Source organism: Nomia melanderi, chromosome 1, assembly GCF_051020985.1.
Source record: "Nomia melanderi isolate GNS246 chromosome 1, iyNomMela1, whole genome shotgun sequence".
NCBI lineage: Eukaryota > Metazoa > Arthropoda > Insecta > Hymenoptera > Halictidae > Nomia > Nomia melanderi.
Genome location: NC_134999.1, coordinates 28,940,681 through 28,966,194, shown reverse-complemented (window position 1 = coordinate 28,966,194; position 25,514 = coordinate 28,940,681). Strand labels below are relative to the sequence as shown.

Sequence of the window (25,514 nt, the reverse complement as noted above, 5' to 3'; positions counted from 1 at the left end):
AGGAAGGTGATGGTAGGCGTCAACGTACTGAAGAAAATCTGCGTGGTGGACACACCAAGAAATTGGCCTCCGAAAATTTCGCTTACTCTTCAAGGACAAGAGAGAAAATTTTTCTCTAAAACGTAGAAAGAAACAAGCGCAATGACTAGCATTCTGGAAAACCGATGTTCAAAGCGTTTTACGGTCCCGCGGAACGCGGTTACTTAAATGAAAAAATATTAATTATATATTCAACAACAAACACAAGATATTTATAAAATTAATATGATATTATTACAGTGGATAGAATAATTAGAAACCAATATTGTGCCAATATTGCGACTTACTCGGTATAAGTATGAAAAGGATCAACGTCCTCCGCGTTGTTCACGAGATGAGCCTTGAATGAAATCATTTTATTTCAAATTTCAACAAACCGTTCCCTTCGAGTCAAGGATTTTCGGTTGAGGCTATCAACACTTCAAGAATGGCGTCGATATAGTTTATCCCAAGGATTACGGGCTCGGCCGATTGAGAGAAGTTGGTAAACGCAGAGGCATTTCCTGGAGGAACAGTTGCAAGAGTTGAAACAAAAATTACCTTGCGCGTTAAAACTGCATAGTAGAGTATACTTTTGCGTCATAGTTTCTATCATAATATTTCCTACAAATAAAATTAAATACGTTTTATATGTGCAGAAACAGTCGTAAGACCTACGATGATGTACCCACATAGGTCCCTCATGAAATCGGGGATAATACTACGTGTATTGTATGACGTCAGAACCACCTAAATGGCCGACTTCTCGGAACAGCAGATGTGGGGACTGGCAGTCCTCCCTTAAGACCCCTCTTGCCCCTGCACTGATCGAGTGACTTCTTTTGATCTCATCACAATGCATCAGTATCTGTAAACAACCATAACCATAGTTGCAAGTTCGTCGCTTCGGTAACACTTTACATCAAGTTTCACGTAAGTTATGAATGTAGGTCTCTCACGTATTGGCTAACTATCGACAAGATAAAAGTGTTGAGGGGCAAGAGGAAACGTCCGTTCATTCCACTCCTTCCGCATCAAAATAATTCGGAGACGACTCGTAATACAATGTACATAGTAGTAGATCTTCAATATTCGCGGAGTATCCTGGAAATGAATTTTTATTATGCATATATGAAATATAATTCTAATCAGATATTTTTATTGAAATAAATGTAAGGTATTTTTAGTATACATCTGAATAAAATGATGACGAACTTTACTTAAATTTGTAATTTATAATATTTAATATTTGTATATTTATAATGGGTTAACTTGAAATCATAGCTTACATATATCATCAATAAATGATATTACATATTACATAAGTATGAAGGAGAAAAGAAAATGTACTCATATATATATATGTATATATATAAGAAAACTTTGTGAGTTCCAGGCCTAATTGACATAAACAATGTTTGTTGAAATGCCAAAATAACATTTTTTCTCGGGGGAATAATTCAGTAAACTTCGTGCAATAAAAATTTTATTTCATGTTTGTATTACTATTTTAGTTTTCGAAATATTCATAAAAATATTTTAAAAATTTCGTTGATTTTTGATTTCCATTAGATTTGAGTTAGGTTTAACAATAAAATATGCTAACACTTCCTATTGAACATTATACTGCTTCATTATTAATAAACATAAATATTCGTGTATCGGAATCATGTTACTATACAAAATTCAGTTATACAAGCATCACGATTTCAATATACGAATAGTTAGATTTCAATATACGGCTGAAATTTGTTTCATTTCGTTTAACAATAACTTGAAACAAAAATACACTACACAAGCTCAGGGTGCAAACAGCGCACATAGCGTTTATTACACATGATTGTTATTTTCTAAAAGTTCGTGTGCATATGTGAATGAAAACATTTAGGATCGCCGTATTCGAATTTCATCGAACTGTCTCCTTCAAGCCAGACTGGTGCTGCCAGGAACGGCGTAGATATTGTTTACATATTTTCCTTCTCAAGATTGTTGGCACACTACTAACAAGTTAAAAAGTGACAGAGGCAAGGGGATTTTTCCACTTACGACGTTTGGGTCCGCTCGGGCTTTGATGGGGCGATCGTTATTGGCCACGCGGCAATGACAAAGCACGGACACAAAACCGAATACTATGAAGTAAGATACAGCGAACATTGGCGTCGGAATTCGTTTCATCACGGTAGCGGCGTCTTATGTTTATAAAATCTCTGGGATATGGTGGTTCGACTATGTTTCTTAGAAGAACTGGGTGGAGCGTGTGGTGATTCCCCTTGCCCTGTGTATTTTTTAGCTGGTGTGAAGTACGCCGCACTCCTGAACTGGAGAATGCTAAGGATGGCCAAAGAAGTGACATTTGTGAAGAAACAGTTGGAGTAAACGGATCGAGTACACCGCAAACCTTAAAATATAAAAGTGCACATTCGTGCTATAGTTTTGTTGTTATGAGTGCGTGTGTGTATGTGTAGTAATAAATGTGTACCTAGTTTACTTTTATTTGCATATTTATATTTACATATACTTAAAGTGCACTGTACTTTATTTTGTATATAATTGTAGAAAATGGAAACATCAAGACAAGGGCAAAAGATTCATAGCCAAGCACGAACCATAGTGAAAAGGGTAAAACAGAAATGCGAAGAGGAAACATTAAAGGGTGATTTGTTACACCCATTACATAGTCCAAATATTCGAGTAGCAGAGTATACTGGATTATCTGTACGCACAATTTGTAGAATCAAGAATGAAACATCTAATTCAGAAGGAGTTGTTTCATCACCCGGAAAGAAACGATTAAAAGATGCTGAACCTGAGTTCCACTGTACTGAAAAAGATAAAATGTTAATAAGAGATACCATTTATAAGATTTATAAGCGGGGAAGAGTTGTGACATGTGGCCCGAAATTACTGAAAGAAATCCGTGAACAAATGAATTTCCCGTGGGATGTTGTCATTTTACGTAAATTATTGAAAAGCATGGGATATGAATGGAAAAAATATAACACTTGGAAAAGGATATTAATTGAGAAACCAAGGATAGTGGCCTGGAGGGGTAATTATTTAAAAGCAGTACAATCTCATAGGATGGAAAATAGGAATATTATTTATATTGACGAAATATGGGTAAACAATACTCTGAATTTTGGGAAGTATTGGCAGAGTGAAGAAGAATTCGGGGTATCGAAAAATACTAGTTCATCGGAACGGGTAATAATCGTGCATGCCGGAGGACAAAACGGATTTGTCCCCAATGCAGGATTAATTTTTAAAACTGATAGTGCCACTAGCGATTACTATGGGCAAATGGATGCTGTGAATTTTGAAAGCTGGGTTGTAGAATTATTAGTGCCAAATATTCCACCGAATACGGTGGTGGTAATGGATAGTGCGCCGTATCATTCTGTTGAGATGAATAAAGCACCTAACAAATACGCAAAAAAAACTGACATGCTAAGTTGGCTTGAACAGAATAATCTTCCACATAAAGAAAAGATGAAGAAGTATGAACTAGCGGAATTAATAGCTCGACATAAACCAGCAAAAAAAACATACAAGGTAGACGAAATATTAAAATCGTATGGACATTCCATTTTACGATTACCGCCTAATATGCGCGAATTAAATCCAATTGAACAAGCCTGGGTAAAGATAAAACGAGCAATCAGCGAAAACAATATTTTTTCAACGTTAACATTAGATGAATTACAGTCTTTATTGCCAGAAGCAATAGATAGTGTAACAGCAAGTGATTGGGCAGAATTCTGCAAACATTCTGAACAAATTGAAAAGGAATATATAGATAAAGATAATTTATTAGAAGTAGCCATGGAAAATGTAGTATTAACTCATTCAGATTCAGAAAATGATGATGATAGCAGCAGTTCAGATGATTTCTAGAAAGAGATAGTGTAAACAGTTCTATTTAACTTTAATATTGATTTTTAACTATTGTATCTGTAGTATGAATCTTCTGAAGAAGTCATCACTGGCTTTGTCATTGTATTCTGAATTTGTATTTTCAAACATAAGCTATCCATGGTGGGTTTCAATAAAGTATCATTTTACAAATAATTCTTCAACCCATTTGATATTTTTAAAAATTTATGTTCTTAATTGTAATTTCATCTTTTGTTGCTTTCTTTAGTGTTTGTAGTTCTTTAAATAATGACTTGGAAAGTAATTTTCATATTTTTTTGTTTATGTTCACTTAAAGGAATTTAATAGGTAATACACATATATGGTGGTAATCTATAACTGTCGTATTTGATTATTGTTTTGTCTATTTTATTGGTTTCTCTTATATGTTGTGCTATTTTTGTTATTTATAATATGATTCATATTTTGTTAATAATTTTGAACGTGTTGTGTTATTTTGATCAACTCAATATTTTTTGTTGAAATATTTTAATGGTGGTTTAATTGTTTATATGGAATGATATGGAAATATGGTAATTACTGTCAATCTATTTGGTAATGACTTGGTAATAATTTTTCTAATATCTCTTTTTATTAATTCTTAATATTCTTCATCTGTGTTTCTTACCAACATGAACAATTATAAGCTAAAAAAAGAGCTTGCATTTTACAATTCACCAATCATTTCATCACCTTTCCAACATGTTCAAAAACATTGTATATCATTGAACCATATTTAGTAGATATAAATAATATTTTGATATTTTCTTCTGTGATGTTCAGTCGCATTTAAATATTTCTCCCTCTTTCCATCACTTTATTAAATGTGGATAATTTTCATAAGAAAATAATTTTCTCAAGGATAGCAATAAAAATTATTGAGATACTTAGCACAATCTTTCTTAAATATATAATTTAACAAGAGTGCTTCTTATTATCATCTCCAAAGCAGTGAAATCATCTTGTAATACTTTTTAATTGTTATTCCATATCAATGGAACTTTTCTTCTTGCACGAGACTTTGTTTTGTTTCTGTTAAGTGATGCTACAAATATCCAGTATATCAGCAGCATGGATGTTCAGTTTATCTATTGGGTGAAGTTAATATATTTCTGTCTGTGTCCTCATCAAGTTTCTGTAATTCTTTTTCACCATGGGTAATGCTTGGTTATGAGCTAATTGTGCCTTTTTATGTGTATGTAACTTTTTGTTATGCTTAATGTATGACATATGTTTAATAATGTAATGCAAAACTTATTGCTACACTTAAATGGCACTCATATTTTAATTACATTAAATTATAATAAATACTACATAAACTAAAAGTGTACTGTTTACATATAAAAGTAAGTAGAACAATTTTGTTTTAATAATATTAAATTTAAGAAAACAATTGCAGCCATACTAATAGAAATGAAAATCTTTACAGGTATCTCCAAAACTCAAAATGAGAGGTAAATACTAAAACTATACAATGGAGAAATGCTCAACAATGTCTAAGTAGACTGTTTTTAAAAAACTGTTTTTTGAAAATTATGATAATTTTCGAGGACTTATTTACCTGTTCCTGACGTGAAACAGACTCTTCTTTATATGTAAAGTAAATTTACCAATTTTGTTTTAATAGTATTAAATGTAAGAAAATAATTGCAGCCATACTAATAGAAATGAAAACTTACAGATATCTACGAAACTCAAAATGGGGATAAAATTATGCAATGAAAGAACCAGATAGTGTTGTCCAAGTAAACTGCATTCAAGAACGTTGCAGAGTATGAAGGAAAAATTGTGATTGGCATGGATTTTGCTGTGTCTGAATTCCACAAGAATGGAAAATCTAACTCCAGCATGTGTATAGATCCACAGACCTTAAAGAATTCCCAATTGTTTCGATTGAAGATCCATTTAATCAAGATGATTGGGATTGATGGACTTCTATGACATTATTTATTCCTATTCAGGTTGCTAGTGACAATCCTGCTGTGACAAATCCAGAAAGGTAAATTTTCAATTGCATATAAAAATTATAATGATAAATTAAAAGGCTAAATTCCTTTTTAATGCTGAAATTTCTTGAAAATAGTATAGGTTTTTATGCCAAATATGTTCGTAATAAATTATACATTGCAGAATTAAAACAGCTATCGAAAAGAAAGCTTGCAACTGCCTCCTGTTGAAGGTCAACCAAATAGGTACTGTTGCTGAATCTATTAATACTCATAAACTTGCGAAGAGTGTTGGATGGGGCACCAGGGTGTCTCACCGTTCCGGAGAAACAGAAGATACATTCATTGCCGATCTAGTAATTGGATTTTCAACTGGTCAAATAAAAACTAGCGCACCTTGCCGTTTAGAACGTTTGGCCAAATATAAACATATTCTTCATATTGAAGAAGAATGAGAGTCACCTGCGAAGTTTACAGCCGAAAAATTCTGCAGTCTTCAAGCTTGAAACATTCAATCAATAACAATTTTACCCATGATAATGAGTCTTTAGTTTTATTTATCATGATACACAATGGAACCTATACTTCAATCACCAACGGAATTCTGTTGATGAAATGGCAACAAATGATTTTGTTGTGATCAGACTGTGACAAGTTACAGATATTATAAAAGTAGGCTCAGACATGACGAGTCATTGTTAAAAATATCAAAAACTTGTATAAGTTGCATTGTTAAAATCTGAAATAAATTTATTGGATTAATAATTATATACTTTTTAAGTATAATGGAGGCAGTGTATTAGTGCTTTTATACAGTATCAATTATAAAGATGTGTAAATATTGTAAAAATATATATTTTACACAGTTTTTCTTTCATATGTATTTTGAATGCGTGGACCATAATCAACAACTTGTCGAATTAGATCAGGTCCATTGTTTAAACAAATAAAAGAATAGATAGGCCTGGTATCTGTCAACTTAGAGGCACGAATAAATCATGTATAAAATTTATTATTATTATGAATTGTTACATGTACGAATGCCACTCATAATGATGCATGTGGTAAAAGTACCCAAATAATAATTATCATTACAGACAAAGTTAATTGTTACTTTCATAAAATTGAAAAAGAGCAGTATAAATCATGTTGACACGAACACATCTGTAAACTCAAACGTGTGAATAAAGTATAAACAAACTTATTTTGATAATAATTTGTTGGAGCCAATTTATATTAAGAATGTGTTATCATGATAGGCAAGGTAGTATTTGGTTTATTGATTCATATTTTCAATAGTTATTTCTATTAAAATTTGCCTATAATAGTTACAACAAAATATTGTTACTATGAATATATAAATATTGTGGCGTCGAAACGAAATCCGACGCCAATGTTTGTACATCTTACTTCAACGCAGTCCGGTTCGCTAGTATCCTTCGTCAAGCGACTCAACCAATAACAAGGACGTACCGAAACTGATTCGCCATAACTATCAGACAGAACGCTGCGTGCTGACGTTTACCCTTGCTCCCCTATTCTTTTGCCGCCTGAGCATAGCTATTACTGTTGTAATATTTCCTACAAATAAAATTAATTGCGTTTTATATATGCAGTAGAATTCCCGTTTTTATGATTTTAAATATTTGAGGGGATTATTGGAACGTTCGAGGTCCTACGACGTAGGTCCCTCATAAAACCTGGGATCTTTTTACTTTGTGGGGTATGACATCAAAACTTAAATAGCTGACGTCTCCAAACGACAGATGTGAGGATAGGCAATTCTCTCAAGAGAGCGCTCTTGCTCCTATGCCTTTTTAGAGACTTCTTCATATCCCTTTACAATGCATTTGTTGTAAAACTGCTATAACTATAGTCGCACGTTCGCCATTTCGCTAACATCTTATATCAGGTTTCACGTAAGTTATGTATATACATAAGTCTCTCACCTATTGGCTACCTATCGACTAGGTAAAAGTGCATAGGGACAAACGGAAGCATCCGCTCAGTCCACCTCTTCTTAATCAAAATAACTCGGTGACGGCTGGTAACATAATATACTCTGCAGCTTTCAAGGTTCATAGTTATCGTGACCGTGGGTTTAAAAGTGCATAGGGGCAAAGGTTCTCTTCAGCTCACGATGCTTGGGCCGCCTCGACTTTAGACGTATGGTCATTATTGGCGCGCGGCAATAACAAAGGACGAAAATGAGACTGTATGCGATGAAGTAAGACGTACGATAGGAAACAAAATTCCCTATAGTTTCGTCCCACTCTATCATATTCGACCTCGCTTCCGTCCTTTGTTATTGCCGCGCGCCAATAACGACCACGCGTCGAAAGTCGAGCCGGCTCAAGCATCGTCTGAAGAGGACTACCCTTGCCCCCGCGCACTTTTAAACTTAGGCCGAGGTTCCTAACGCGAACTACACTATACATGATAGTAGATTTTCAATATTTGCGAAATACGACATCATGGAAATAAATTCTTATTATGCATATGAGAAATATAATTCTATTCGCATATTTTTATTGAAATAAATGTAAGGTATTTTTAATACAGATCTGAATAAAATAATAACGAATTTTATTTAAATTTGTAATTTATAAAATTTATTAATTTAATATGTCTATTTGTATTTGTATTACACACTACATAAGTATGAAGGAGAAAAAAGTATATACTCATAAATGTAAGGAAACTGTGAGTTCCAGGTCAAATTGACATAAACAATGTTTGTTAAAATGTCAGAGTAACAATTTTTCAACGAACTGTCTCCTTCGAGCCAGATTGATGCTGCCAGCATTTCAGGAACGGCGCAGACATTGCCCATACATTATCTATCCCAAGAGTGTTGGCATACTACTAACAAGTTAAAAAGTGACAGAGGCAAGGGGTTTTTACCACTTACGACGCTCGGGCTCGCTCGGGCTTTGATGGGGCGATCGTTATTGGCCACACGGCAATGACAAAGCACGAACGCAAAACCGAATACTGTGAAGCGAGATACAGCGAACATTGGCGTCGGAATTCGTTTCGGCACGGTAGCGGCGTCTTATGTTTATAAAATCTCTGGGATATGGTGGTTCGACTATGTTTCTTGGTGGGATTGGGTGGAGCGTACGGTGATTCCCCTTGCTCGTGTGTGAGTCCAGCTAGTGTGAAGTGCGCCGCACTCCTGAGCTGGAGAATGCTGCACACGGTTACAGGAGCGACATTCGTTAAGAAACAGTCGTAGCAATCAGATCGGAAGTGTTCCAACCGTTACAGTAGAAAAGTGTACAGTTGTGCCATAGTTTTATTGTTATGGTTGAGTGTGTGTGTAGCAATAAGTGTTCATGTAGTTTACTTTTATTTGCATATTTATATATACATTTATTGAAAGTGCATTATATTTTATTTTGTCTTTAATTCTAGAAAATGGCTACGGCAAAAAGAGTACGAAGGATTCATAGCCAAGCACGAGCCATAGTGAAAAGAGTAGGGGAGAAATGCGAAGAGGAAACAATAAAGGGTGAATTGTTACATCCATTGCATAGTCCAAATCTCCGAGCAGCAGAGTATACTGGATTATCGACACGCATAATTAGCAAAATAAAAAATGAAACTTCTGATTCAGAAGGAGTTGTCTCTACGTTCGGGAAGAAACGGTTAAGAGATGCTGAAGAAGAATTCCACTGCACTGAAAAGGACAAAATGTTAATAAGAAATATTATTTATAAGATTTACAAGCGAGGGAGAGTTGTCACATGGGGTCCGCAATTATTGGATGAGATCCGTGAACAAATGAATTTCCCTTGGGACGCTGCCATCTTACGCAAATTATTGAAAAGCATGGGATATGAATGGAAAAAATATCACACTCGAAAAAGGATATTAATAGAAAGACCAAGTATAGTGGCCTGGAGAGATAATTATTTAAAAACAGTACAATCTCATAGGATGGAAAATAGGAATATTATTTATGTTGACGAAATATGGGTAGACAATGCTCTGAATTTCGGGAAGTATTGGCAAAGTGAAGAAGAATTCGGAGTATCGAAAAATACTAGTTCATCCGAACGAGTAATAATCGTGCATGCGGGTGGACAAAATGGATTTGTCCCCAATGCAGGATTAATTTTTAAAATTGATAGTGCCACTAGCGATTACTATGGACAGGTGGATGCTGCAAATTTCGAAAGCTGGATTATAGAATTATTATTGCCAAATATTCCACCAAATACGGTGGTGGTAATGGATAATGCCCCATACCATTCCGTCGAGATGAACAAACCACCAAATAAGTATGCAAAAAAAGCAGACATGTTAAGTTGGCTTGAACAGAATAACGTTCCACATACAGAAAAGATGAAGCAATATGAACTAGCAGAATTAATAGCTCGGAATAAACCAACAAAAAAAACCTACAAAATAGATGAAATTTTAAAATCGTATGGACATTCTATTTTACGATTACCCCCCTATATGCGCGAACTAAATCCAATTGAACAAGCCTGGGTAAAGATAAAACAAGCAATCAGTGAAAACAATATTTTTTCGACGTTAACGTTAGATGAATTACAGTCTTTATTACCAGAAGCAATAGACAGTGTAACGGCAAGTGATTGGGCAGAATTCTGCAAAAATACTGAACAGATTGAAAAGGAATATATAGACAATGATAATTTATTAGAAATATCCATGGAAAATATAATATTAAATAATATAGGTTCAGATAATGATGATGACAGTAGCAGTTCAGATGATTTCTAAAATGAGAAAACGTAAATGGTTATGTATAATTTTAATATTGATTTTTAACTATTGCATCTGTAGTATGAATCTTCTGAAGAAGTTATTTTTGCATTCGTCATATTCTGAATCTATATTTCCAAACATAAGTTATCCATGGTGGGTTTCAATAAAGTATCATTTTAAAAATATTTCTTCAACCGTTTTTATATCTTCAAAAATTTTGTTCACTGTTGCAATCTCATGTATTGCTCTTTTTTCTGGCATTTGTTCTCCCATGACATTCAGTCGCATTTTAGTATTTCCATCTTTTTGTCAATTTTTTAAGTGTGTATAATTTTCATGAGAAAATAACTTTTTGATGGATGGCAATAAAAATTAGTGGGATAATTGGTACAATCTTTCTTCAATGTATAATTTAACGTGAATATTTCTTATTGTAATTTTATCATCTCTGAAGCTGGGAAATCTTCTGATGCTTTTTAATTGTTATTCTACGGCAATGGAACTTTTCTTCTCGCAAAGGACTTTCATTTTTACATTTGTTAAGTGATCCTATTCATCCAGTAAAAGCAACAACATGGATGTTTGGTTTATCTGCTGGATGAAATAAACAATTCTGACTGCTTCTTCATCAAGTTTCTGTAATTCTTTTCACCATGGGTAATGCTTGGCTATGAGCTAATTGTGCCTTCTTTTATGTATGTAACTTTTTGGTATGCTTAATCTATGAAATATGTTTAATAATGTAATGCAAAACTTATTGCTACACTTAAATGGCACACATAATTTATATAATAAATACTACATAAACCAAATGTGTACTGTTTACGCATAAAAGTAAGTAGAACAATTTTGTTTTAATAATATTAAATTTAAGAATACAATTGCAGCCATACTAATAGATATGAAAATTTTTACAGGTATCTCCAAAACTCAAAATGAGAGGTAAATACTAAAACTATACAATGGAGAAATGCTCAACAATGTCTAAGTAGACTGTTTTTAAAAAACTGTTTTTTGAAAATTATGATAATTTTCAAGGACTTATTTACCTGTTCCTGACGTGAAACAGTCTCTTCTTTATATGTAAAGTAAATTTACCAATTTTATTTTAATAGTATTAAATGTAAGAAAATAATTGCAGCCATACTAATAGAAATGAAAACTTACAGATATCTACAGAACTCAAAATGGGAAGTAACTGCTAAAACTATGTAAAGGGGAAACCACATAGTATTGTCCATGTAAACTGCATTCAAAAACGTTGCAGAGTACGAAGGAAAAATTAAGATTGGAATGGATTTTGTTGCATCTGAATTTTTTAGATTTTGTTAAAGACTTCCCAATTGTTTCGATTGAAGATCCATTTAATCAAGATGATTGGGATTGGTGAACTTCTATGACATCATTTATTCCTATTTAGGTTGTTAGTGACGATCCTACTGTGACAAATCCAGAAAGGTAAATTTTCAATTGCATATAAAAATTATAATGACAAATTAAAAGGCTAAATTCAAAAAGGCAATGTATATGTACATTGCAGAATTAAAACAGCTATCGAAAAGAAAGCTTGCAACTGCCTCTTATTGAAGGTCTACCAAATAGGTACTGTTGCTGAATCTATTAATACTCATAAACTTGCGAAGAGTGTTGGATGGGGCACCAGGGTGTCTCACCGTTCCGGAGAAACAGAAGATACATTCATTGCCGATCTAGTAATTGGATTTTCAACTGGTCAAATAAAAACTAGCGCACCTTGCCGTTTAGAACGTTTGGCCAAATATAAACATATTCTTCATATTGAAGAAGAATGAGAGTCACCTGCGAAGTTTACAGCCGAAAAATTCTGCAGTCTTCAAGCTTGAAACATTCAATCAATAACAATTTTACCCATGATAATGAGTCTTTAGTTTTATTTATCATGATACACAATGGAACCTATACTTCAATCACCAACGGAATTCTGTTGATGAAATGGCAACAAATGATTTTGTTGTGATCAGACTGTGACAAGTTACAGATATTATAAAAGTAGGCTCAGACATGACGAGTCATTGTTAAAAATATCAAAAACTTGTATAAGTTGCATTGTTAAAATCTGAAATAAATTTATTGGATTAATAATTATTTACTGATGTCATTATACTTAAAAAGTATAATGGAGGCAGTTTATTAGTGCTTTTATACAATATCAATTATAAAGATGTGTAAATATTGTAAAAATATATATTTTACACAGTTTTTCTTTCATATGTATTTTGAATGCGTGGACCATAATCAACAACTTGTCGAATTAGATCAGGTCCATTGTTTAAACAAATAAAAGAATAGATAGGCCTGGTATCTGTCAACTTAGAGGCATGAATAAATCATGTATAAAATTTATTATTATGAATTGTTACGTATACGAATGCCACTCATAATGATGCATGTGGTAAAGGTATCCAAATAATAATTATCATTACAGACAAAGTTAATTGTTACTTTCATAAAATTGAAAAAGAGCAGTATAAATCATGTTGACACGAACACATCTGTAAACTCAAACGTGTGAATAAAGTATAAACAAACTTATTTTGATAATAATTTGTTGGAGCCAATTTATATTAAGAATGTGTTATCATGATAGGCAAGGTAGTATTTGGTTTACTGATTCATATTTTCAATAGTTATTTCTATTGAAATTTGCCTATAATAGTTACAACAAAATATTGTTACTATGAATATATAAATATTGTGGCGTCGAAACGAAATCCGACGCCAATGTTCGTACATCTTACTTCAACGCAGTCCGGTTCGCTAGTATCCTTCGTCAAGCGACTCAACCAATAACAAGGACGTGCCGAAACTGATTCGCCAGAACTATCAAACAGAGCGCTGCGTGCTGACGTTTACCCTTGCCCCCCTATTCTTTTACCGTCTAAGTATGGCTCTAAGCGAAAGAGGCGAATACATAGTACGGACCTTTTATATAATACTACATTGTACTAATAAAATATAGTAAAATGTTTTTTTTTTGTTTGTCAGTAATAACTTTCCATTACCGAAGTTCATAAAATTTAAGCTATCATATGTTTCAGATGCTCGTTCTTTTGAAATATACATTTTTGTCTTCTTTTCTGTCAATTTGATACGGGGTGATAAAAGAAATATCGATAACTTTTAGAATATATAGTACTCGTTAAATACTGTCAAAATTTTAATAAACAACGGTAAAAAAATGATATTTTTAGCAATATTGCAGTATGTAAAATAATAGTGAACACTTTTTGCTATCATTACATTGAATTCTACATATTGCATAGAGATTACAAGAAGTCCTTTGGGATGAATGAAGGTTTGAGTGGCCAGAATAGAAGAGGCATAGCTTTCTTTACACAGACTGTCAATTCTAGGCGTACCATTTATTGCAGAAAGAGAGTGAATGAGACGCGCTGAAAGTAAGAAAGAGAATACAACACAACGACGAACCTCGAAACATTGGCGTACTCTCAGTTTCTTCATTATTAACACTCAATCAGCTGGTCGATTGCATATACATGTTTACCTAATGCGGACTAGTCTTTGTATTTAAAAGAAAGTTAATAGTATTTTACTAAAATACTTATAATGCGTTCAATAAACGATTCTATTTTTACATTTAGCTATATAACATGTATAATAATTTTTACCTTTAATAATAATTTATCGTATGGATACTGGAATATATAAACATATACTATTTAGAAGTTTTGCATGGGGATGAGACTGTAGTTTCGCCAGTAACAGTTTATTGGCAGCAACGAAGAACAAGTAAAATGACACTGACAATAATTAATAAATACCAAATAATGGGTAACAAGGTGGTAGGATTGAACAACACTACGATAAATTAACAAAAGTGGTAGAAGCCAGGAAGGCGATGGTAGGCATCAACGTACTGAAGAAAATCTACGTGGTGGACACACCGAGAAATTGGCCTCCCGAAATTTGGCCTACTCTTCAAGGACAAAAGAGAAAGTTTTTCCCTAAAACGCAGGAAAAAACAGGTGCGATGACTAACATCCTGGAAAACCAATGTTCAAAGCGTTTTACGGTCCCGTGGAACGCGGTTACTTAAATGAAAAAATGGAAAAAATGTTCCTCACTATCCGCCACAATTACATTAGCATCTACGAAAAAATATTAATTATATATTCAACAACAAACACAAGATATTTATAAAATTAATATGATATTATTACAGTGGATAGAATAATTAGAAACCAATATTGTGCTAGTACTATTAAAGTTTTTGTAAATTCTTCAGTTTTCAGTAAGTCTTTAACTTATGCGACTTACTCGGTATAAGTATGAAAGGGATCAACGTACTCCGCGTTCTTCAGGAGATGAGTCCTGAATGAAATCATTTTATTTTCCATACTAACTTATAATGTACTCAACTATATACTCAAATTTCAACAAACCGTTCCCTTCGAGTCAAGGATTTTCGGTTGAGGCTATCAACACTTCAAGAATGGCGTCGATATAGTTTATCCCAAGGATTACGGACTCGGCCGATTGAGAGAAGTTGGTGAACGCAGAGGCATTTCCTGGAGGAACAGTTGCAAGAGTTGAAACAAAAATTACCTTGCGCGTTAAAACTGCATAGTAGAGTATACTTTCGCGCCCTATCGTCTCTAATAGTCTCTATCGTAATATTTCCTACAAATAAAACTAAATATGTTTTATATGTGTAGTAGAATTCCTGTGTTACAAATGTTCGCAAGAAATCTGGAACCATCGTAAGACCTACGATGTATCTACATAGGTCCCTCATAAATCCTGACACCCGATTACAGTGTAGTTCTCAAGCTATGATCTAAAAGCTAAAAGTGCACGAGCGCAAGGAGAATCGACGACATGCACCATCTAGGTCCTTCCTAGAATTCGGTAAACATAAAAAATGAAACCCAACGCCAATGTTTGTACATCTTACTTTGTTCAACACATTCTCTGTTGCACGCCTTGCCCAATTTCAAAAGCGTGCCGAAAGTGCGGCGTCACTGTTGCCATAACTATAGTTTGCCTCTTTCGTGCTGAGCCACGATCGCGACGGTTAAGCGGGCAGGGCGGCAAGGGGAATCGGTCGAATCGGCCAACAAGGACGTGCCGGAGTAGAGCCGTTATGACAACCCAGTCGAGCGTGGCAACTAGTCGTTCCCCTTGCTCCCCTGGTAGATTAACCATACTTTCGTGACTCAACTCGGTGGAGGCGAACTGTAACGGGCCGAGCCCTGTGAGCAGATCGCAAGTCGCCTCTTGCCCCTGTACACTTTTAGCTTTTTGATCGCGGCTTGGAACGTGGAGCTGTGCTGTACTTCGCAGTGAATGACGTCAGAACCTAAATGGCCGACTTCTCGGAACTGCAGATGTGGGAATAGGCAGAGCTCCCGAAAGACACCTCTTGCCCTTCTGCTGTTCTAGTGAATTCTTTTAATCTCTGTAGAATACATCTGCGTCTGTAAAACTGCCATAATTATAGTCACACGTCCAACGCTTCGCTAACAACTTACATCAGGTGTCACGTAAGTTATGTATGTAGACCTCTCACCTATTGACTAACTATCGACGAAGTAAAAGTGTTGAGGGGCAAGGGGAAGCATCCGTTCACTCCACCTCTTCCGCATCAAAATAATTCAGACACGGCTCGTAATACAATGTACATAATAGCAGATAAAATGATAACGAACAGTACCTAAATTTGTAATTTATAACATTTAATATTTATATATATCATCATCAATAAATGTTATTATACAATACAATACACAAATATGAAGGAAGAAAGAGTATGTACTCATGAATACAAGGGAACTTTCTGAGTCTAACTAACAACAATTTTTTTCGGGGGAATAATCTTGGAAATATTTTTAAAATTTTGTTGATTTCTGTTTCGATTAGATTTGAGTTAGGTTTTAAGGATAAAATATGCTAATAGAAAACTGAACAATTTTAATCTTAATATTAAAAAACACAACTGTTCGTGTATCGGAATCCAGTTACCATAAACGGTTCAGTTATATAATCAATACAATTTCCATAAACGATTAGTTACATTTTTTTATATATAGCCGAAATTTGTTTAATATCTATTAATAATAACTTCAAACAAAAATACATCACATTTGAGAGTGTGAACAGGGCACATCGCGTTTGTTATACATTAGTGTTATCTTCTAAGAGTCTATATATATTTTTGAAAGGAACATTTACAGTGTAGCCCCCATGTTTGCTTCCGCGACCGTTGGTTTCAAAGTGCACAGGGTAAGGGGACTCTTCCACTTACGATACTCCCGCCGCCACGACTTTCGACGCATGGTCATTATTGGCGCGCGGCAATACACAGGACGAAAGCGAGACCGAATGTGACGAAGTAAGACGAAGCTATAGGGAATTTTGTTTTCTATCTTTCCGTCTTACTCCGTCACATTCGGACTCGCTTACATCCTTTGTTATTGCCGCGCGCCAATAATGACCATGCGTTGAAAGCCGAGGTGGCCCGAGCGCCGTAAGAGTCCTCTTGCCCCTGTGCCCTTTTAAACCAATGGTCGCAGAAGCAAACATGGGAGCTGCACCGTAGGATCGTCGTATGCGAATTTCGATAAACTTTCTCAATCGAATCAGATTGGTGCTGCCAGCATTTCAGAAACGGAGCAGACATTGTCTATATATTTTCTATCTCATGAGTGTTGGCACACTACTGACAAGTTAAAAAGTGACAGAAGTAAGGGGATTTTTCCACTTACGATGCTCGGGCCCGCTCGGGCTCTGACGGTGCGATCGTTATTGGCCACGCGGCAATAACAAACGACGGACACAAAACCGAATACCATAAAGTGAGATACAGCGAGCATTGGCGTCGGATTTTGTTTCGGCACGGTAACGGCGTCTTAAGTTTATAGAATCTCTGGGGATATGGTGGTCCGACTATGTTTCTTAGAAGAACTGGGTGGAGCGTGCGGTGATTCCCCTTGCCCCTGTGTCTTTTTAGCTTGTGTGAAGTGCGCCGCACTCCTGAACTGGAGAATGCTAAGGACGGCCAAAGGAGCGATATTCGTGAAGAAACAGTCGTAGCAAACTGATCGAAAGCACTCCAAACGTTAAAACAGAAAAGTGTACATTCGTGCTATAGTTTTGTTGTTATGAGTGCGTGCGTGCGTGTGTGCGTGTGTGTGTAGTAATAAGTGTTTACTAGTTTACTTTTATATTTTAATTTTTTATTTGTATATTTACATTTACATATATTTAAAGTGTATTATATTTTATTTTGTATACAGTTCTAGAAAATGACCACATTTAAAAAAGGACAAACTGTTCATAGCCAAGCACGAACCATTGTAAAACGAGTGATAGAGAAATGCGAAGAAGAAACACTAAAAGGTGAATTGTTACATGCATTGTATAAACCAAATATCCGAGCAGCAGAGTATACTGGTTTATCCAGAAGCACAGTTAACAAAATCAAGAATGAAACTTTCGATTCAGAAGGAACAGTCGTTTCAACGCCAGCGAAGAAAAAACGAAAAACTGCTGAACATGAATTCCGTTGCTCTGAGAAAGATAAAATGTTAATAAGAAATACTATTTATAATATTTACAAGCGAGGGAAAGTTGTGACATGTGGCCCGAAATTACTGAAAGAAATTCGTGAACAAATGAATTTCCCATGGGATGTTGGCATCTTACGCAAATTATTGAAAAGCATGGGATATGAATGGAAAAAGTATAACACTTGGAAAAGAATATTAATTGAAAGACCAAGGATAGTGGCTTGGAGGGGTAATTATTTAAAAGCAGTACAATCTCATAGGATGGAAAATAGGAATATTATTTATATTGACGAAATATGGGTAGACAATACTCTGAATTTTGGGAAGTATTGGCAAAGTGAAGAAGAATTCGGGGCATCAAAAAATACTAGTTCATCAGAACGGATAATAATCGTACATGCGGGAGGACAAAACGGATTTGTCCCCAATGCAGGATTAATTTTTAAAACTGATAGTGCCACTAGCGATTACTATGGGCAAATGGATGCTGTGAATTTTGAAAGCTGGATTGTAGAATTATTAGTGCCAAATATTCCACCGAATACGGTGGTGGTAATGGATAATGCTCCGTATCATTCCACTGAGATGAACAAAGCGCCACACAAATATGCAAAAAGAGAAGATATGCTAAGTTGGCTTGAACAGAACAATCTTCCACATAAAGAAAAGATGAAGAAATATGAACTAGCAGAATTAATATCTCGGCATAAACCAGCGAAAAGAATATACAAGGTAGACGAAATATTAAAATCGTATGGACATTCTATTTTAAGATTACCCCCTAATATGCGAGAACTAAATCCAATTGAACAAGCCTGGGTAAAGATAAAACAAACAATCAGCGAAAACAATATTATTTCGACGTTAACATTAGATGAATTACAGTCTTTATTGCCCGAAACAATAGACAGTGTAATGGCAAGTGATTGGGCTGAGTTCTGCAAACATACGGAACAACTTGAAAAAGAATTCATGGATAAGGATAGTTTATTAGAAGTAGCCATGGAAAATGTAACATTAAATAATTTAGGTTCAGAAAATGATGATGGCAGCAGTTCCGATGATTTCTAAAATGAGAAAATGTAAACAGTTATATTTAATTTTAATATTGATTTTTAATAAAACTGCTCTACAAATCTTCTGAGGAAGTCATCACCATCTTTGTCATCGTATTCTGAATTTGTATTTCCAATCATAAGTTATCCATGGTGGGTTTCAATAAAGTATCATTTTACAAATATTTCTTCAGCCTTTTTTATATTTTCAAAACTTCATGTTCTCTGTTGCAATCTCATCTTTTGCTGCTTCCTTTAGTATTTGTAGTTCGTTAAATAATAACTTGGAAAGTAATCCTCATATTTTTTTGTTTATGTTCACTTAAAGGAATTTAATCGGTCACACATATATGGTGGTAATCTATAAATGTTGGATTTGATTATTGTTTGGTCTATTTTGTTGGTTTCTCTTATATGCTGTGCCATTTTTGTTAACTATGATGTGATTCATATTTATTCATAATTTTGAAATGTGTTATGTTATTTTGATCAATTCAATATTTTTTGTTGGAATATTATAATGGTAGTTTATTTGTTTATGTGGAATGATACAGAGATATGGCCATTACCATCACCTTATTTTATAAATGACCTGATAATAATTTTTCTAGTATCTCTTTTTCAAACTTAGCAGCATTTATTCTGAATATTAATCCTGCATCTGATGCGAATATGGGTTTCCTAACAATGAACAATTATAAGCTGAAAAGAAGGGCTTATACTTTACGATCCACTGATTATTTCATCACCTTTCCAATATGTTCAAAAACATAGTATATCATTGACCCATATTTAATAGATATAAATAATACTTCGATATTTTCTTCTGTGATGTTCAGTTGCATTTAAATATTTCTTCCTCTTTCTGTCAATTTATTAAGTGTGTATAATTTTCATGAGAAAATAACTTTCTCACGGATGACAATAAAAATTAGTGGGATAATTGGTATAATCTTTCTTCAATATATAATTTAACATGAACTTTGTATTGTAATTTGATCATCTCTGAAGTAATGAAATGTTCTCTTGGTGCTTTTTAATTGTTATTACATGGGGATGGAACTTTTCTTCTTGCAATGGACTTTCATTTTTACATTTGTTAAGTGATCCTATGCATATCCAGTATAAGCAGCAGCATGGATGTTTGGTTTAACTATTGGATGAAGTAAATATAATCCTGACTGTTTTCTTATTAAGTTTCTATAATTCTTTTCACCATGGGTAATGCTTGGCTATGAGCTAATTGTGCCTCTCTTATGTGTATGTAATTGTTTGTTATGTTTAATTGCAAAATATGTTTAATAATGTAATGCAAAACTTATTGCTACACTTAAATGGCACTTGTATTTTAATTACATCAAATGATAATAAATACTGCATTAACTAAAAGTGTACTGTTTATGCATAAAAGTAAGTAGAATAATTTTTATTTAATTATATTAAATTTAAGAAAACAATTGCAGCCATTTTAATAGAAATGAAAAATTTTTCAGGTATCTACAAAACTCAAAATGGGAGGTAAATACTAAAACTATGTAATGGAAAAAATGCTCAACATTGTCGAAGTAGACCGTTTCCAAGAAACTGTTCTTTGAAAATTACAATAGTTTTCAAGAACTTGTTTACCTGTTTCTGAAATGAAAAAATCTCTCCTTTGTGTATGAAGTAAATTTAACAATTTTTGTTAAGTAATATTAAATGTAAGGAAATAATTGCAGCCATACTAATGAAAATGAAAAATTTTATAGGTATTTACAAAAATGAAAATGGGAAGTAAATACTAAAACTGTGCAGTGCAAAAAACACTCAGTGATGTCCAAGTAGACTTTTCAAGCAATTGTTGCTTCAAAGATTATAATACTTTTCAAGGACTTTATTTGTTCCTGAAATAAAAAAATGTCTTCTTCATGTATAAAGTACATTTAACAATTTTGTTTTAATAATATTAAATTAAAAAGCTATAAAGCTATTCTAATAAAAATGACAACCTTTGCAGGTATTTACAAAACTGAAAATTGGAAATAAATACTTAACATGTGAAATGGAAAAAACACTCAACAATATCCAAGTCGACTACATTAAAGAAATTGTTGTTTCAGAAATTTTAATAATCTTTAAGATATTTTTTATCTTAAATATGTATCAAATTATGTTTACCAATTTTGTTTTAAAGAAATTACTTAAAAAAATTGCAATCAGTTTGACTGGTTGATTTGCATCCTTAAGTAATCACCCCCGTCACTGAACGAATTACTCTCATTAGTTGTAGTTTAGTATTACTTTAATTTACTATTAATACTATTAGTTTAGTATTACTTTAATAATATCAATGATATTATTAAAGCATGCATTAATTCTGATGATAATCTGGCTGATACCCAGGACTGTGCGGCGCACATACCTGGAGGGGAACGTGTTAGCAACCAAACCTTATCTTTATACATCTCACGTGGACACACAATCCCACATCAAATATTCTTGGAGCCATCGGCGAGTGAAGCATGGATACATTTAAGTCAGCTAAGCATAAATTTTGTAAACATTACAGGGATCAATTTTGAAATTAAGCCCGAATTTTCATTGTCGTGGACACATCATACCAGTGATACCATCTTAGGGTATCACGAAGGTAAAGCTGTTCAAAATTTAGAAAAGACCAGAAGCATATTAGGTGGTGCAATATTTACCTATCTGGCAGCACTTACTAAAGAAGTGAATATCACGAGTTCATGGGTACAGAGGCGGAAAAACCAATTCCAGGATCGAATTCCTGGTATAAACCTAGATGCTTATGTCAGCGAATCTATCGTAAAACACTATGCACGTCTATACACACAAATTGATGTGACATGGGAGGATCTCTATCGTCAATTAGTAACTAGCTGGTCAATGCTGCAGGTTCCTGAAGGTGTGTCCTTATCGTGGATCATCGAGCAGGCAACAAATAATAACGTAACCTGCCTTACCACTATAACTGATGTGGTAACCAAACTCAGATTTTTTGATGTCGATTTACTAATCAATAAAGGTATACCACGTGATAACTTCAAATTTGCCATGATGCAAGCAAGAGACCTACTCCGGAACCCGTTCTGCTCCCTCGTGAAGCCGACTGTTAATATCCGGCAGTACCCGGACCTAGCATATATTTGCACTTTTATTAAGCGTGATCTCCTAAGAGATTCGGCGTTTACGGGTTATCGGGGGCAAGCAAGTGCCATGTGCGCCAGGACGGAGAGCGAGCTACGTCAAATTGCTACTGCTCTTTTCAGTATATCCAAAGAACAAACGGGGGCTGAGCTAAGTATCAACGACATATACTTAACAAGAGTGTCACGCGACACAAAGAATTATAAGATCATAGGAGATCAGGTATTTGCTGTTCCAAAAGACATTGAGGATGAAGGGCTGCATCCCGATGATGCGGATGGGGAAGATCACTTGCGAACATCAAGAAGGCTGCGTGCTGAACAACTGAGACAACAGCGTGTGGATTGGCCGCGACAGGCTCAGGACCTACCAAGAGGTAGCCAATTAATCCCTCGCGACGAAATTTATGATACATTAGAGAAGTCAACATCAACCCATGCTAAAGCCTTCAAACTGGTCATGGCTAGAATGTACGCCGTCCAAGTGCAGGTACCTTTGACTCTTATGCCTGCAACAGCAGTCAATTTGCCTCGGCCAGAGAGAAGTGTAGCCCCTGACGTAATTGAGGCTTTGAGGATTTGGGATATAGACGTACCATCAAATTGGGCAGACCCCGTCCCCCCGTATGTACCAATTGATGACGAAAATCTTGCGTATGAGGAATCGACACATATGGGCCCACGCCGCACTGTAAATACACAGCGTCAAGCAGATCCAGGTGCTGCAGGTGCCCCAAGGCCTCCTACTAATCCTCTTGCTTAAACTATCGTTAAGAGATGTTTTTTTGTTTGATTGTTCACTGATGATTCTGTTTTCCCGTACTAAATACTAATCAACTAACCGATTAATAGATATTACTTATACTTGATTTAAATCATAATACTTGACTAATCATACTAGATTACTATATGACCATGTTCTTAGTGGTAGTGCTTAACGTGTATAAAGAGATTTAAAATTACAAATAAGGATTCCATATTCGGTGACTAGACAACAATTAACATCTTCATAGGGTCATACGATACATATTAATCACACTAAGTCATGTCTAATAGGTCACGTCGCAACACCACAAGTCGTAGCAGACGTAGCAATGTGAATTCCAACCTTGCCGTTCCAAGATTGACTGGAGGCACCTGTATAAATAAGAATAATTCTCATGTATTTACAGAATGGCGAGCATAGTGGGGTGAGATCTATACAATCATAAGATGTCATTGGACAACTCGTACTGCTGTGTCTTTACTGAACTTTTACAATGATACTATAAGACCTATCATTGCACCAATATTGGATGTCCTTCTATTAAATATGTTATATAAGTCATGTAACTACTTGTCTCATAATGATGTTTAAATCTTTATCCAAATGCCCATTAAGAGTCATATAATCTAATAGTTGACCAAGCCATCAACAATAATCTATATAAGATAGTTGGAACAAGTGCCTCTAATTAATCAATTAAATTTATATAAACGCTGTAGCACATAACACATGTGACCAATATGGATTCCAATCACCGTGATTAAAATTCACTCAAAGGGGCATTAAGGGATTAAGTAATACTGGCTCTAATCATAGTGTTATATAATCAATATGTAAAACCAGAAAATAATTATGACTAAATAAGAAACAAAATATCACATAATGTTTCATTCATTCATTAATGACTGATTAGAGAAATTTACCATTATCCAGACTTAAATATCATCACACGTTGCTTTTAGAGAACACGAGCTGGGCAGCGTGCAATCTTGCAAATGTTAATATAAGGTATCAGTACTGACGCCAATGTTATTGTGTATTGTAAAGTTTCATTTTGTTTCACTTGCGTTTTTCGTTACGCGATTTGGTCAATAATGTGCCGAAACTGAGGCGTCACTGTTACAATAACTACTAAATCGAACATCGTAAGTGATCGCATACTTTTGTTCCTGTACACTTTCAGTTTATTGGTGGTCGACCAAGAAGTCTACAACAGTACTCTAGAACAGGGGTGTCTATAACTTTCTCATCTCGTGTTAGTAACTCAGAAACAGCGGTCCCCCACTACCTATACTCAAAGAGTTACTCGAGCCTGTGTATGTGAGCAGTTCTATGTAGTGTTCAAATAAACAGGTGATAGTAAGTCTGGAGAGGGTAACTTTTCGTGAGGGGAGTATCACGAGAGTACCCGTGGGCACTGATGTAACATCCTTGATGTAATGTATTGTTTATTATATATAATTCGTAGTGAGTAAAACATTTGTGAAACGCTGGTCAAAATTTTATGTCAGTGGAGAAAATACAGTGCGTGACATGCTGCATATAAAACGTTCGTGTGGTCCAAGCCTTATACTTATATAGGTTCTCGAAATACAGCAGGTACGCTTAAATTGTTAAGAGGCCATAAATATAAATTATGTCGTAGTTTGAATTATAATATTTAGAAATGAAAACAAAATTATTAATTTATAAATAGTATTATAATTTTATTATTCTAACTAAAATTTCTTTTAATATAACAAATTTATTATATGAGGAATTATATTACAAAAATACACGCAAATAACATGCAAAGCAATGTAAAAATACTTGTTAAATATGATGTAAATACTTATGTACAGTAAATCTTGGATAATTACAACATTGTGAATCTCTTCGTGATTGTAATTTTATTGTGGTTAGTGTCATTTCAATTAGAAAAATATAATAAACACAATGGTAAAAGTTTCATCCATCAAAAGTAAAAGATAAGAAAGTTTGATTTTTGAAGTGAAGACCTCCATATTTAATATCTTCGTATCTATTTACTTCTTCATAATTGCAACATGTAGATCCAGATGTGTGTTGCAATTATCTAACATTCATTGCACATATATACATGTATAATTTTTATTTAATTATATAATCTTTCCATTATTTGTTTGTATATTAATACCTTTTAAAAACTTAAAATATTCATAATTAATTTTCTAGTTTTGTTATCTTTAAATATATCCCTCCTTTCGGCGCTAGTAAAAATGCAGTTGGATCAAATACATATGGGATCATTGTTTTTTCACACACATCGACCTTGTGATTCCGAAGTATTTTTATCAGTCCAAGTTTCGATTGGTAAACTGCAAATCGCGCACCTGAAAATG

General features: G+C 34.3%; 5 protein-coding genes and 2 pseudogenes across 21 annotated transcripts in view; 6 read left to right on the top strand and 1 right to left on the bottom strand.

Annotated features, from left to right (window-relative positions):
- Nucleotides 1–326: 326 nt before the first annotated feature.
- The window catches only part of LOC116428622 (uncharacterized), a 39,195-nt gene continuing 14,007 nt past the window's right edge, over nt 327–25,514 (bottom strand). Inside the window, exons 11-15 of the mRNA XM_076374466.1 lie at nt 24,078–25,505; nt 16,848–23,525; nt 978–1,122; nt 711–886; nt 327–642 (exon numbers count right to left, since the gene is read on the bottom strand). Of these exons, the coding sequence (XP_076230581.1) occupies nt 25,336–25,505 (170 nt within the window). The 3' untranslated portion in view covers nt 327–642; nt 711–886; nt 978–1,122; nt 16,848–23,525; nt 24,078–25,335. The remainder of the gene's footprint in view (nt 643–710; nt 887–977; nt 1,123–16,847; nt 23,526–24,077; nt 25,506–25,514) is intronic.
- Nucleotides 806–5,527, top strand: LOC116428586 (uncharacterized). 13 transcript variants are annotated; one of them, XM_031980403.2, is made up of 4 exons: nt 806–951; nt 2,575–2,671; nt 2,751–5,276; nt 5,360–5,527. In XM_031980403.2, exons 2-3 carry the CDS (start codon nt 2,649–2,651, stop codon nt 3,910–3,912), a joined length of 1,185 nt encoding a protein of 394 aa, XP_031836263.1. In that variant the 5' UTR covers nt 806–951; nt 2,575–2,648; the 3' UTR covers nt 3,913–5,276; nt 5,360–5,527. The 13 variants fall into 13 exon arrangements, with proteins under 13 accessions (XP_031836263.1, XP_076229184.1, XP_031836262.1 ...); XM_031980402.2 differs by lacking the exon at nt 806–951 and adding an exon at nt 1,515–2,403; XM_031980401.2 differs by lacking the exon at nt 806–951 and adding an exon at nt 1,515–2,469.
- Nucleotides 5,686–6,744, top strand: LOC116428568 (enolase pseudogene; annotated as a pseudogene). Its single transcript, XR_012999938.1, has 2 exons — nt 5,686–5,929; nt 6,061–6,744. The product of XR_012999938.1 is annotated as an enolase pseudogene (transcript).
- On the top strand, nt 8,686–13,637 carry LOC116428588 (uncharacterized). Of its 3 annotated transcripts, none has more exons than XM_031980406.2 (5): nt 8,686–9,194; nt 9,294–11,450; nt 11,534–11,699; nt 11,786–12,074; nt 12,157–13,637. In XM_031980406.2, the coding sequence occupies exons 1-2, from the start codon at nt 9,183–9,185 to the stop codon at nt 10,629–10,631; spliced, it is 1,350 nt and encodes a 449-aa protein (XP_031836266.1). In that variant the 5' UTR covers nt 8,686–9,182; the 3' UTR covers nt 10,632–11,450; nt 11,534–11,699; nt 11,786–12,074; nt 12,157–13,637. The 3 variants fall into 3 exon arrangements, with proteins under 3 accessions (XP_031836266.1, XP_031836264.1, XP_031836267.1); XM_031980404.2 differs by having other exon boundaries at nt 11,534–11,704; nt 12,157–13,636; XM_031980407.2 differs by having other exon boundaries at nt 8,690–9,216; nt 11,534–11,704; nt 12,157–13,634.
- Nucleotides 11,772–12,427, top strand: LOC143176930 (enolase pseudogene; annotated as a pseudogene).
- LOC143174156 (uncharacterized) lies at nt 17,921–21,437 on the top strand. Of its 2 annotated transcripts, none has more exons than XM_076373091.1 (4): nt 17,921–18,916; nt 20,733–20,904; nt 20,988–21,155; nt 21,236–21,437. In XM_076373091.1, exons 1-2 carry the CDS (start codon nt 17,921–17,923, stop codon nt 20,766–20,768), a joined length of 1,032 nt encoding a protein of 343 aa, XP_076229206.1. In that variant the 3' UTR covers nt 20,769–20,904; nt 20,988–21,155; nt 21,236–21,437. The 2 variants fall into 2 exon arrangements, with proteins under 2 accessions (XP_076229206.1, XP_076229205.1); XM_076373090.1 differs by having other exon boundaries at nt 17,921–19,392.
- On the top strand, nt 22,129–24,089 carry LOC143175199 (uncharacterized). The gene is made up of 2 exons (XM_076373098.1): nt 22,129–23,107; nt 23,561–24,089. The coding sequence occupies exons 1-2, from the start codon at nt 22,129–22,131 to the stop codon at nt 23,572–23,574; spliced, it is 993 nt and encodes a 330-aa protein (XP_076229213.1). The 3' UTR covers nt 23,575–24,089.

Excerpts from the sequence above, each read along its gene's own strand:
- LOC143174156 (XM_076373090.1), top strand. The coding sequence starts at position 17,921 with ATGACCACATTTAAAAAAGGACAAACTGTTCATAGCCAAGCACGAACC.
- LOC143175199 (XM_076373098.1), top strand. The coding sequence starts at position 22,129 with ATGCTGCAGGTTCCTGAAGGTGTGTCCTTATCGTGGATCATCGAGCAG.